Source organism: Lepidochelys kempii, chromosome 10 (genome assembly GCF_965140265.1).
Source record: "Lepidochelys kempii isolate rLepKem1 chromosome 10, rLepKem1.hap2, whole genome shotgun sequence".
NCBI classification, from domain to species: Eukaryota; Metazoa; Chordata; order Testudines; family Cheloniidae; genus Lepidochelys; species Lepidochelys kempii.
This window is the reverse complement of record NC_133265.1, coordinates 4,019,131-4,031,979: the sequence shown is the minus strand read 5'-3', so window position 1 is coordinate 4,031,979 and position 12,849 is coordinate 4,019,131. Positions and strand designations below refer to the sequence as shown.

The 12,849-nt window shown below is 50.8% G+C and overlaps 1 protein-coding gene across 3 annotated transcripts in view; it reads right to left on the bottom strand.

Moving 5' to 3' along the window:
* Positions 1-12,849, bottom strand: part of PKD1 (polycystin 1, transient receptor potential channel interacting) — a 138,937-nt gene that overhangs the window by 7,897 nt on the left and 118,191 nt on the right. The window contains exons 36-44 of one of the 3 annotated variants that reach the window (XM_073361700.1): positions 12,412-12,614; positions 11,601-11,795; positions 9,133-9,272; positions 7,184-7,311; positions 5,787-5,961; positions 4,858-4,983; positions 4,251-4,425; positions 2,027-2,314; positions 163-297 (exon numbers count right to left, since the gene is read on the bottom strand). In XM_073361700.1, coding sequence (XP_073217801.1) covers positions 163-297; positions 2,027-2,314; positions 4,251-4,425; positions 4,858-4,983; positions 5,787-5,961; positions 7,184-7,311; positions 9,133-9,272; positions 11,601-11,795; positions 12,412-12,614 — 1,565 coding nt within the window. The other 2 variants (XM_073361701.1, XM_073361702.1) reach the window with 2 other exon arrangements.

The window sequence follows — 12,849 nt, the reverse complement described above, 5'->3', positions numbered from 1 at the left end:
GCAGTTTGGCCCCCTCAGCTGAGCCTCACTCACCAGAATGCTCTGGCTTGGATCAGAGCTGAGGTCTCTCTAATGAACCCTTCCCTTTGTAGCTAATCAAGTCTCCTCTCCCTCAGCAACGCCCAGCTTAGGGTGAGTCTTGACTGTGTAATAAACATTTACCAGGAAGCCAAGCTGGGTATAAGCAAGGATGAGCAGCGCGAAGGCCAGCCCGGCAGCAGCCAGCTCCTTCGTGGACTTCTGCAGGGTTTTGCCGAACACAGACCATTGCCGGACAAAGCGCAGCTGTTGGGCAGCCTGAGACCAAAGAAGAGAAGCCAGGTTTATACCCGCGGGGATCAAGGAATCTGCTGCATGTGTTTCTGGGGTAGTGTTCCACCCTGGGGCACTGTTGCAAAGAAACAGACACTCCCTGCCCGGTGTTCAGGGTCCACTTGCACTGCTTGCATGTGGTTGATGAAGGTCCAAGTACCCTCAGCCTGTTTTCGACCCCCGCCGTTAAAACATCTGCACTGGCTAAAGCAGCCCTCGGATGGGGGGTTCGAACTCATTTAAATAAACACAGCAAACTTCAGAAGAAGAAGCGTGTGCTGCTCCTGCTGGCCGCCTGGGCAGCCATTGCGCTCTGCCAGTCTGTTGCCACGTTGGTTCCCCCCCCCAAACTGTGTACGGGTGAAGTTTTTATCAGTCAAACGGACCTGAGAGCCTAAAGCTGCCTGCATGGCCCTGCGCTTTAGACTAGAGACATGCGACCTGCGCTGTCTCTCCCCTGTGTGAATGCTGGGGGTGTGAACTAAAAGGTATCTAGTTCGTGTTAATGCTTAGTAATGTGTCGCTTAGCCTCGTGCATCCAGGCTCTGGTTAAGGGGTGGGAGGGGAGGACGTTTCAGAATCGAGGGTCCCTTGCAGAGAACGTCCTGTCACCAGCCCTGCCTGTTTATAATAAGGGAGTTCTAGTTTGAGTGCTACTTCCTCATCTCAACCGTAGCAGCATGGTCTAGGGCAGGGGGAGGCTTCAAAGGATAAAACCAACCCCATGTGTGGCTCTCTGCTGGAGCACAGACCAGTATAATGGCCAGGCTGCTGGTGTGTAGAAACTACTGGCCCGGCATGCTGGCCTGCATTATTGTCGCATTGTGTGGGTGTGCTCCCCCACCCCCATTGTCTCTTGTCTGACCCTGTAAGGTCTAAGGGGTAGGGAGTATCTTTGTTCTATTTTTACAGCACCTAGCGCACATTTCTGGAGGTATGGTTAGCGTCACCAGCCCTTTTCTGAACAGCTAGTTTGCAGTTGCACTTAAGCTACATCTCATGACCATTACTATTCATTAAATACAGCTGGGTACCAGGGTGCCACATACATAAATCTGGTGAAGAGAACATGGTCAAGTTCATCTCCTATACAAACTGAGCACTATGTAATTTAACCCAGGTTTATAGACCAGAATATTATAAGAGTTGGTGTATTGCATTATACTGTCTAAGGGCTCATGGACAGATCTGCTAAAGTGCCCAGTACCAACAAGTGGAATCAGGTTTTGGGAGGGGCTGGGAGCTGAGCTCTTTTGACAATCTGGCCTGCGAAGCAGAGGTCTCCTTTGAGAAGTGAGCGAACCTGACTCCACGTTTGTGTTTCACTGGTTCCATATCAGTTTGGTTGGTTTACACAAATGGGGATCTGATGGTCACCCTTGCATCTTCAAGGCTGGGTTTCGGAAAGCGAGATGGCTGCCGTTCCTCAGCTGTACCGCAGTATCTAGAATCATACGACTGGAAGGGACCTCAAGAGGTATCTAAGTATCTAATACTAAGTGTTATCTAGACCATCCCTGACAGGTGTTTGTGTAACCTGTCTGTTCTACTCTTAATAAAGGAGAGACAAGGATCTAATTACTATTCATGCTCTGGATCTAACGCTGCACAGGAAAGGAGACTTGGGACAGGCATAGCTGACTCAAATGTTGCCCCATCTGCATGACGTGCATTTTAGACCTTGCACTACCTCACAGCAGGCCCACTGCCATACCTTCACAGTCAGCAGGAAGAGAAGGGAGGCAGCCAGGCTGTTGAAGACTGAGTTGAGGAAGGCCACCTGGTGAAAGCTGGTGAAGCCCTTGCGGTTCTTCAGATAGTTTGCCCACTGCTGGTCAGCAATGGTGGCTTGGCTTAAGTGCACCACCACGGTGCAGGTGGTCAGAAGGATGAGCAGCCATTGGCTGTAGCTCCCAAATACGGTGAAGTAGGCCCTGCCTTCCTTCTTGATGAAGAGGGACTCGGAGACCACAAAATAGACCACAAACACCATGAGGAAGACCTGTAATGTAGGGGAGGAGGAAGAGTTCATCCAGAAAGAGGTGTTCAGAGTGGGGCAATGCTGATCACCCAGGGCCTCAATTACAGAACTGCAGTGCTGGCCCCTTGGAGCAGTGGCAGGGCCATTGTCCCGTGATGGCAGAATGGGGTCCATACTACTGGCCTTTAACTCCCATGATGATGATATGGCTGCAACCCTGCCACCAAAACTTTGGGCCAAACCAGTCCCTGGTGTAACTCTGCTGACTTGCTGGTGATAGGTGAGCACTGGAGAGTGAGGCAAGGCTCTCCCTTTCTCTGGCGCCTGAGGGGCCAAGGGTACTGTCACTAGAGCGCTCCCAGCCGAGAGAGCTAACTTAGGACTCACTTTCGAGCAGCGGTGCGCTAAGTTCTTGTTAGACCCTCATGGCCTGCCCAACCTGGGGTGGATCAAAGCACAAGGCTCCATGACTCTCTCCCAGTCCCCTAGGGCAAACTGCCCGGCTGGAGGCTCCTGGGAGGTTGGGGTTTTGTCTGTCAAAGGGCCTGACCATGCCACAGCCCTAAGGTGCCTCCCATCGGTACATAGGCCTCATCTGTTAGCAATCGCCCATAAGAAGAGAGGATGAAACGTGTTTGGATTCTGCCTGAGGGGGAATTTTTCCCTCTCCCACCCAAAGAACACTCCTCCAAAAGGGACGTATTCAGTGACGGTATCCCTTGTACTAGAAGTGGTGATGGGCGTGCAGGCTTTGGGCCCAGCAATGGGGGTGGGAAACCATCATAGAATATCAGGGTTGGAAGGGACCTCAGGAGGTCATCTAGTCCAACCCCCTGCTCAAAGCAGGACCGATCCCCAATTAAATCATCCCAGCCAGGGCTTTGTCAAGCCTGACCTTAAAAACCTCTAAGGAAGGAGATTCCACCACCTCCCTAGGTAACGCATTCCAGTGTTTCACCACCCTCCTAGTGAAAAAGTTTTTCCTAATATCCAACCTAAATCTCCCCCACTGCAACTTGAGACCATTACTCCTTGTCCTGTCAACAGCTACCACTGAGAATAGTCTAGAGCCATCCTCTTTGGAACCCCCTTTCAGGAAGCAGCAATCAAATCTCCCCTCATTCTTCTCTTCCGCAGACTAAAGAATCCCAGTTCCCTCAGCCTCTCCTCGTAAGTCATGTGTTCCAGTCCCCTAATCATTTTTGTTGCCCTCCGCTGGACTCTTTCCAATTTTTCCACATCCTTCTTGTAGCGTGGGGCCCAAAACTGGACACAGTACTCCAGATGAGGCCTCACCAATGTCAAATATAGGGGAACGATCACGTCCCTCGATCTGCTGGCAATGCCCCTACTTATACATCCCAAAATGCCATTGGCCTTCTTGGCAACAAGGGCACACTGTTGACTCATATCCAGCTTCTCATCCACTGTCACCCCTAGGTCCTTCTCTGCAGAACTGCTGCCTAGCCGCTCAGTCCCTAGTCTGTAGCGGTGCATGGGATTCTTCCGTCCTAAGTGCAGGACTCTGCACTTGTCCTTGTTGGACCTCATCAGATTTCTTTTGGCCCAATCCTCCAAGTCAGCCAGGTGACTCTGAGCCATGGGAGCAGGAGGCAACTATTCTCCTGAGCCAAAAGCACAACCTAAGGGGGTCCCCGACGGCCCTTCCACAGCACAACTGTGAAGCGCGTCTGGGAAACAGGGTCATAGCAGCAAGCAGAGCAGGGCCGAGTAACTCCCTCCGATAGCCAGATCCCAGTGATGTCCATCCACTGCGCTAAGGTTGCGACTGCGAGCAGGGCTGCCAAGGAGGGACAATGGTACCAGGACCCTGAGCGCAGGGGCCCCGCAAAAGCCTGTAACTGGGCTGAAATGGGGGCAGGCCTAGCGAATGTGATGGGAGCCCCAAATTTCTCTCCACAGGCCTGACTGAGAGGAGCAAGGTTGCTGAACTGACCATCATGACAAGCTGCAGCGTGACTCCCCCACTGAGACGCAGCAGGGGGAAGGGCCCAACTGCGATGGCGGCCACTGCTCGCCCCGCCATGGGGAACTCCAGGCGCAGGGTGACGGCGGCATGCAGGTCCACGCTGGGGTTGTACTGCGTCAGCTCCACAAAGACCGCTCTGCTCCTGTGGGGACAGAGAAGCGGGCAACAGTGTCCGTCATGTCAGGTTACACCATTTTATAGGGGCGAGAGCTGCCAGAGCAGCTCAGGGTCTGTCTGAGGCAGCACCCGCCCTGCAGCTGGTGCGAGGAAGGCCAGGTGTGCATCTCCGGGTGCACCGTGAGTGGATATGCCGCCCACCAAGGAACCACAGAGGGGAATGCATCCTGCCTGCCTTGGTTGGACACCGCCTGACTGCAAAACCAAGGTGAGGGAAGATAAAGGGGGTCCTCTGGCTGAATAATGCTCCCCTCCCCCCGCTGAAAAAAACACTTCTAGGCTTGGCAGACACCACCTCAACTACCTGCACTGAAAAATTCAGATTAGGATTCGGGACTGTTCCCAGGTTACAGCCAAACTCAGGGCTTCCCCCTCTGCTGCCTTGCCAGCTGCTTACAGGTTGTTGATCCAGTTGTTTTGTTGAAGATAGTCCACTTGCGCTCTGCTCTCTTCCAGTGTGGCTCCTAGCTCCTGGATGTAACCTCCGCTGTCATACATGGAGACGTAGCCCCAGTACCAGACTCTGAAAAAGAAGAGGAGCCACTGGTTGCATTTTGGGGGTGGGGATTTGCTGACCGGGCCTCATAACTCACGCAAAGCCAGGAGGAGTTGTATTGTTTTACTTTCCATGCAAACGGAGGATTTGAACTGACGTACGGTAAGCGTCTTATTTAGTGCATCTAGGGCGTATGAGAAATTACAAACAAAAACTGTACCAACTTAAATGGCCCAAAACAGGCCGTAGCCCACCCACACCCCCCTCCAAACCCATCTTGAAACACACCTCCCAGAAATGATCCAGAGCCAAACAAATGCTAGAACCGAAGCTAAATGAGCATAGACCCAGTTTTTATACCTGTTTCCTGAACCCCTCTAATCAGCAATAACAGGAAGCTACTACCAATATGCAAATTTTTCCTTGCTGAGGTTTTAAATTGCTCTGTAACCCACTCCTGCTCTTAAACAGCAGTTTTGAAATATCAGTACCCCCAGCACGTGCCCCCACTGCATTGGCAAAGTACCTCACGGTGGCACTCGTTTGCACACACAGAGCTCCACTCTATCTTCCATGCAGTGTGTGTGCCACAAAATTACAAATGGGGCTGCATGACTCGTGCCAATCAAACTGCTACGGAACAAAACCAGCTGGCTGGTGATCAGAACAGCACTAGGCCTTCCGTATTGTTCATTCGGTTGGCTCTCGGGGGCAGCAGTTGGCTGACTTGACATGACAGTTGGAAACGGAGTGGCTGTAAGAGCCCAATGCTGTGATTGGATTTTGCGGCCAGAACAGGAAATGTACGTGTGGAATGCGCAGCTTCGTACCCTGCTAGGTCAGGCGGCGAGTAGGACCACGGCTGTGTCAAATTTACAGATACCCTCTTCCAGCCAACAGCATAATCGGCAGTATTAAAGCCGTTAGACTCATACGTGCATTTCTTCGCAGCGACAGATGCATCCGTCCCACTAAAGAAATCATGGATGGTATCCGTGCATTCTGCTGAAAAGAGGCCAGTATCATGTTAGCTTGGCGGTGACGAGACATGAGACTGCCTGTGCTGGGGTGTTTGCACCTATCGGAAGGGGTTCAGGTACCTTGGAAGGGGTAGTTAATCTAGTGGACTGCATCTGGGGGAGGCTGGATAGACAAGTGCTAATGGAAGGGGAAGCTCAGCTGAGCAGCTGTAGCCTGCACTGGTACAAAGCTAGCAAGCTGAGACCAGAAGGGGTTGTTGGGGAAGGAGGCTGCAGTCACTCCCTGGCAGCTGGGAGCTTGAGTTGGACCCCAGGAGTGGGCCACAACACCAAGAAAGAGAAGGGAAGTAAGAAGGAGCAGAGGGCAATAGCAATGAGGTTTGGAAATAAGCAGACCATCGTTGCTGGATAGCAGGTCCCTGTGCTGGAACCCAGAGTACTCGGCAGGCCCGGGCTCCCCTGCCAACCACTGGGGAAGTGGCACAGACCAGAAATTACAGAATACTGCCGGGTGGATTGTCCAGTGGGACTTAGCGACCCTGGAAGGGGAAAACTACATAGAGACTTGGCTGGAGGGCTGTCACAAAGAGAGAGCACCCTAAGTTCTGGAATGGGAGATGGGCCACGGGGTGAGCGAGTGATGGAAGGGGGCGCTGTTCCAGCTGAGAGCTGTTCCCCAGACCCAGCCATGAGGGGGCACCACAGCAGTGAGTAGGGAAACCCGTTACATGGCCATATGAACATCCCAGTGCAGAAAGCTATTCCTCTACATTGTGTCCCTCCCCCTGCTTCAGTTAAACCCTCCATTCCAGTTCCCCCTTCCCCGGCCAGACCTAGAGAAGGGAGCAAGTCCATATCATTTATTTATAAATGCAAAATCCGTAACTGAGCTACTGGGCTGAGCACAGGAGAACGTGAGTCATGTGGCTCAGACTTTGCTCCTCAGCTCACCCCGTCCTGATGGCCAACCACCCTTGCTTGTTGCATCCTGTCTGAAATTGGGCAGGGCCCGGGTCTTTGGCTTTTGTACAGTACCTGGCACATGCTCTTGGGCGTAAGGATAACCAGGAACCAACCTGCAGCCTCGCTGGCCAAACTTCTGCAGAGAACAGTGGTGTGCAAGCTGGCTACTGTGGGGCTAGAAAACTAGAGCTGGCTCTCAGCTTTGTCCCTCCCTGTCGCATTGATCTGAATCTCTTCTGTGAGGCGCCATTGCTCCCAAACCAGGGATGCTGGCAGCCACGCACCTTCCTGCAGGCGGACCTGACGCAGCCGTGGCACTCCCAGCATGGTGCTGTAACTCTCTTGCCCCGACTGGTTATTGTAGAGAGAGGGCAACAAGACCTGTGACATCCACGCCCAAAACTCATCGGATCTGTGCACGCAGGGAGGAGAAGAGAGGAAGGTTAATCCGGTCAATACAGAAGAAAGTGTCTCCACTCAGCCCAGCCCCACGCCCAGCTCTGGTCCTGAGGAGTTCTCTACGCCAAGGGGATGATCTGAAAGCTTGTATCCTGCCACTGGGGGGAGACTGAGCTTTGGAAAGGTGACCTCCACTGCTATTCAGTGGCCCACCAGCTCAGCCAGAGGCAGGCTTTATCCTCCAGACTATTATCCTATACCCTGAAAGATCACACAGTATAGATGTTTGGGACGCAAAAACCCTACAAGGTAAAACTAGTCCCCTGCTTCAGCATATTCTTACAGAAGATGGAGCTGAGAGAGACCATCAGAACATCTGATCTAGTTCCAGGCCAATGCACAATTGTTCTCCAGTGTTATACTAGAGTGATTTTATCCAGCCTCACTTCAAATGAGCGAAGAAATGAGGATTCTATCACTTCCTTTGGGAAACTAACCCACAGCCAAAGTGATCTGGCCATTAGATCAAATTTTTACTTTTGTTCTGCTGCATCCCATTGCCCTTTCTCCGTGTCGCTCTAACCTCACAAAATAAGTGTCCCACAGAAATCTTTTGAGCCTGATTCTCATTTACATTAAAGCCACTTCACAGCATTCTTGTGGGGTAAAGAGGCCTTCAGTGGGGTGTAGCCATACATATGCTCCCATGGCACAGCCCCTTTCCACTGCCAGTGCAAAGTAAACGTGAGCCAGGTCCCTCTGTAACTAGGAGCTGAGTCCGCTCTCATTTGACACCACTTTTAATCCCATGTAATTGTGCTGATGTCCGTGGGATGACTCCTGACTTCTATCAGTGTGACTCAGATGTAACATGGATTCCTGCTCTCACTTTGCCAAGTCTCATTTGTCTGTAGAACAATCAAGAGGGCTGACACAAGGACAGAACTAATTCCAGGAAAGCAGCTCTGGGGCCGTTCTGGTCAACAGGGATGACGACATCCTGAAAACTCCACCAGGAAATTGTCCTCTTGCTACAAGCCTCAAAGAATGGTAGGGTTTAGTATTTATAGAATAGATGATTATTTTTGGTTTTCATAAGCCTCTTTATTGCTAAACCTTCTCTAAAGCTGCGGTTTTTAAAGGTCGTCTCAGTCTGTCCTGATGCTGCAACTCTGAATTCATTGCTCAGATATCAGAAAGAGAAGTATAAACTGATTCTCTCTCTCCCCCGCCCCCCCGCCCCAATTTCCAACAGTGGAGCTCAGTCCTTTAGAAACATTAATGAATTAAAGTTCACAGAACCCCTATCCTCATTTTACAGATAGGGAAATGGAGGCATCAAGCAATGAAAGGACGTGCCCCCCAGGGAGGGTGTGATGGAGGCAGAACTAAAACACAGATCTCCTCCTGAATTCCTGCACTGGGTGTTGGTCACAAAACCATCCCAAGGTGAATTTCTAAAATTAACATCTGGCAACTCAGACACGTACATTATAACCTCAGCACTGAGGATCTGGTACACCCCTGGGTGCCTAATGATGGGAGAAGGAACCCGAGCAATACAGTTAGTGAATGTCAGTCTCTCCTGTCTTCTGACACCATGAGACTGGACTCACTGGTGACTATCCCATTCAAATGGGAGTGGCGAGGGCTGTAGTGACCACAGACTATTCGGCATTTGTGTGTGTGTAATTTGTGACCGGTAAAGAAACGCATCTTCTCACTGACTTCCAGCGCAAAGCCCCACAGTGTTCAGCCTGAGGCTGCCTGGCCCGGAGGATGGAACAACCGACATGGCTTGATGCTCCGAGTCCCACTCGGGCTTCACAATTACCTCTTGACGCGGAGGAATTCCTCACCACCGAGCTGCTGCTTGAGGGAGCTTTGCAAGAGGAAGGCCCTGCCGTTGCGGGAGGCGTCGCCATAGTTGGTGAGCAATGTCACCAGCAAGAACAACATATAGATGAGGAAGCTCTGGCAAGCAGAAAACAGAGACATGCGGTCAGAGGACTGCTTTCAGCCTAGGGCACGGTGCCTACCTTGGTGGGAGCAGGGCAGCTGAGTACATGAAGCAAGCTGTCCTGCGCCCCAAGGGCTGGATCCTGCTCTCCTTGGATGTCAGGGCAAGACCCCCACTGGGAGCAGAAGCAGGCCCCAACATACTGGTTTGGTGTTTTCCCATATGGGAGCTGCTGTTAAATGAAATCCAGACCCAGCCCATGGCCTTGTAACAATTTTTTTTTTTCCCCAAACCAGCCAGCCCAACTCCACATGTTCAAGTCAATACAGATTACACAACATCCCGGCCCGCTCGGTGCTGGCAGCGCTGCTTATGTAACAGCTTCCCATTTAGTGGGGCTTTTGTTCTTGAAAGGGATAGCGCCCAGTTCAACACAGCACAGCTTTTAAACCCCGGGAGTGTTACTAACACCAGCTGGGAGTATTAACAGGGAAAGATCTTTAAAGTGATGGAAGCTCCTTTTCACAGCCAGTTGGCTGTCCGCATTTCACTGGGCTTGGATAACGCAAGTGGCCTGTTCCGTTTTCTTGTGCCCCAGGCCGGAGCTGTTGTGTTTCCAGCACTGCAAGGGAATGCTTTGACCCCAAAACCAACTGATTTCACAGGGAGGAAATAGTTCCATTCCTCTTAGCTTTGGAACCCTACCACCTCGCTCAGACATAACGCTTTTCATCCACAGATCTCAGAGTGCTCTAGAAAGGTGGTCAGGATCATCACTCCCTTGTGCAAATGGGGAAACTGAGGGACAGAGCTGGGAAGGGACTTGCTCGAGGTCACTCACCCGGCCCTTGTATAAGCCACGCAGGCAGGCTCAGTTAGTTTCCTTGCTTTGTTCTCCTAACCTGATACAAGGTTCGTCACAGGAGTGTCCTTTAGGTCCGTGGTTCCTAACCCTTTCAGGGCAGTACTATTGCAGTGGTGCTCACGGGCTAGGCTGGGCTGCTTGCAGTCACAAAGATGGTGTTTGGAGCAGCCCATGTTCCATGGCAGGTTACTGCCGGCACACCCTGATGCCAGGAGGGCCCAGGCCACACCCTGGGGCCAAGCTCAGAGTCTCAGTAAGGTAGAAAGCGGGGAGGAGTCTATGGATTCCAAAGTCAGGAGGGACCATAGTAATGGGCTAGTCTGACTTCTTCAATAACACAGGTCAGAGAACTGCCCCCCTGCTATCATTCCTAGAGCAGATCGTTTAGAAAAACATCCCATCTTGATTTCAGAATTGTCACTGATGGAGAATCCACCACAACCCGTGGTACATTGTTCCAATGGTAAATTCCCCTCACTTGTTAAAACTTGACACCTTATTTCTTGTCTTTGTCTAGCTTCAACTTACAGCCATTGGATTGTGCTAAACCTTTCTCTGCTAGATGGAAGAGCCCATTATTAAATATTTGTTCCCCATCTAGGTACTTAGACTGTAATCAAGTCACCCTTAAACATCTCTTTGTTAGACTCAAGGAGCTCAATCTATTTAGCTTATCACAATAAGGCAGGTTTTCTAATCTTGTTTAAGCATTCTCATGGCCATTCTCTGAACCCTCTCCAATTTATCAACATCCTTCTTGAACTGTGGACACAAGAACTGGACACAGTAGTCCAGCAACAGTTGCACCCAGTCCAAATACAGAGGTAAAATGACCTCTCTACTTCTACTTGATATTCCCCTGTTTATGCCTCCCATGATTGCATTAGCCCTTTTGGACACCTTCAGTTGATTATCAACCCCACCCCCAAATCTTTTTTAGAGTCTCCACTTCCCAGGATAGAATCCCACATCCTGTATATTCTTTGTTCCGAGATACAGTTACATTTAGTCTATTAAAATGCATATTGTTTGCGTGCACCCAATTTACCAAGTGATCCAGATTTCTCTGTATCAGTGACCTGTCCTCTTCATTATTTACCACTCCCCCAATTTTTGTGTCACCTGCAAAGTTTATCAGATATGATTTTAGGTTTTCTTCCAGGTAATTGATAAAAATGTTAAATAGCGAAGAGCCAAGAACCGATCCCTGCAGGAGCCCACTGGAAACGCATCTGCATGATGATGGTTCCCCATTTACAATTACATTTTGAGACGTATCTGTGAGCCAGTTTTTAATTCAGTTAATACATGCCACGGTCATTTTATATCATTCTAGTTTTTAATCAAAGTGTTGTGCAGTACCAAGTCAAACGCCCTACAGAAATCGAAGTCTATTATGTCAACGCTATTACCTTTATTAACCAAACTTGTCATCTCGTCAAAAAAAGATATCCAGGTAGTTTGCCAGGTGCTTTACCTTTAGCATCTTGTGAAGAAGTTTGACCTTCCTGGCCTCCTCCTTGGCCTGGAAAAGGGCAAATCCCTGAGGAGGTCGGACTTTGTTGATCTTCTCGGAAACGTGCTCGACAAATGGATACTCCACCAGTGTGTCGTCTTCCTCCGGGTACAGGCGCTTTGCAACCAGTGCGAAATAAAGGGCTTCCAGCAGAACCTGTGACTCAGGAAATCAATGTGCTTTAAGACACCTGTATAGCAACCTCACCAGCACAAGGCCATGTTGGGAAAGTCCTCACCGTTCCCAACATGGATTCAAGCTTGAATAGAGGAGCCGGCCTCGACTTGGATCCATGCGGCTTCATGGCTGCCGACCATGGGGCTGTGCTAACAAATTTCTCCTCTCTGAGGTAGAGCCTGTCTGGCTGTTGGCATCTGAGGTTTATTCTCCATTTGCCCCATAGAATTGTGCCGGGGGTGGGGAAGAAGATCCATATTTTCCTAAAGCCAGATGCTGTACAGCCTGATACACAACAGCGATAGAGGCTCCAGCTTTACACCTCTATAATTTCCACAGATGCTTCCCTGCTGCAGGCAGAGAGATTGAACCATTTCATGGCCTGCCGAGGGCATCTCGATGCCAGTTCAATCAGGGCTGATCCCCTTTCAGAAATCTGCGGTAACTTACAGAGGGGAGTGATCGATAAGGAGATAGAGAGAGAAGCAGGACCCTATGCAGCCTAGACTGGTGGGGACAGAAAATCATGAGACATTAAGCAATTTCAGTGACCTGGAGAAGAAATTACACACACGCTTTCCACACCCATCCTTACCTTCAGAGGTTCCCAGACCAAGAAGGATGCCAGGAAGCTGAATATCCCTGAGATGAGCCACATGAGGGCAACACTGGAGGTGAAGCCCACTCCAATCCACACGGAGACCCCAATGGAGGTGGCAAAGAGGAGGAGGCTCATGGCGTGAGCTAGGTATGAGTACCAGTGTGGCAGCAGGCGCTTCCTGAACGTGTGGTCCACAACTGCAGGGAGCAAAGCAGGGGCCTGAAATCCCACAACAGCGCTGCCAGCAACCGGCAGGGCCAAGCAACCGCCAGCCCCACCAGAGACCTGAGCCATTGTGGGGAGCCCTCAGAAACCTGGGTGTTCTTTAGAAGGATAATCCACATTTCTGTGGCTCCACCACGTTGAATCGACCATATACATAGCTCGCTGCTGAAATGCATCCATCCCTGAAGTGAAGGGCAGTAGCTACCC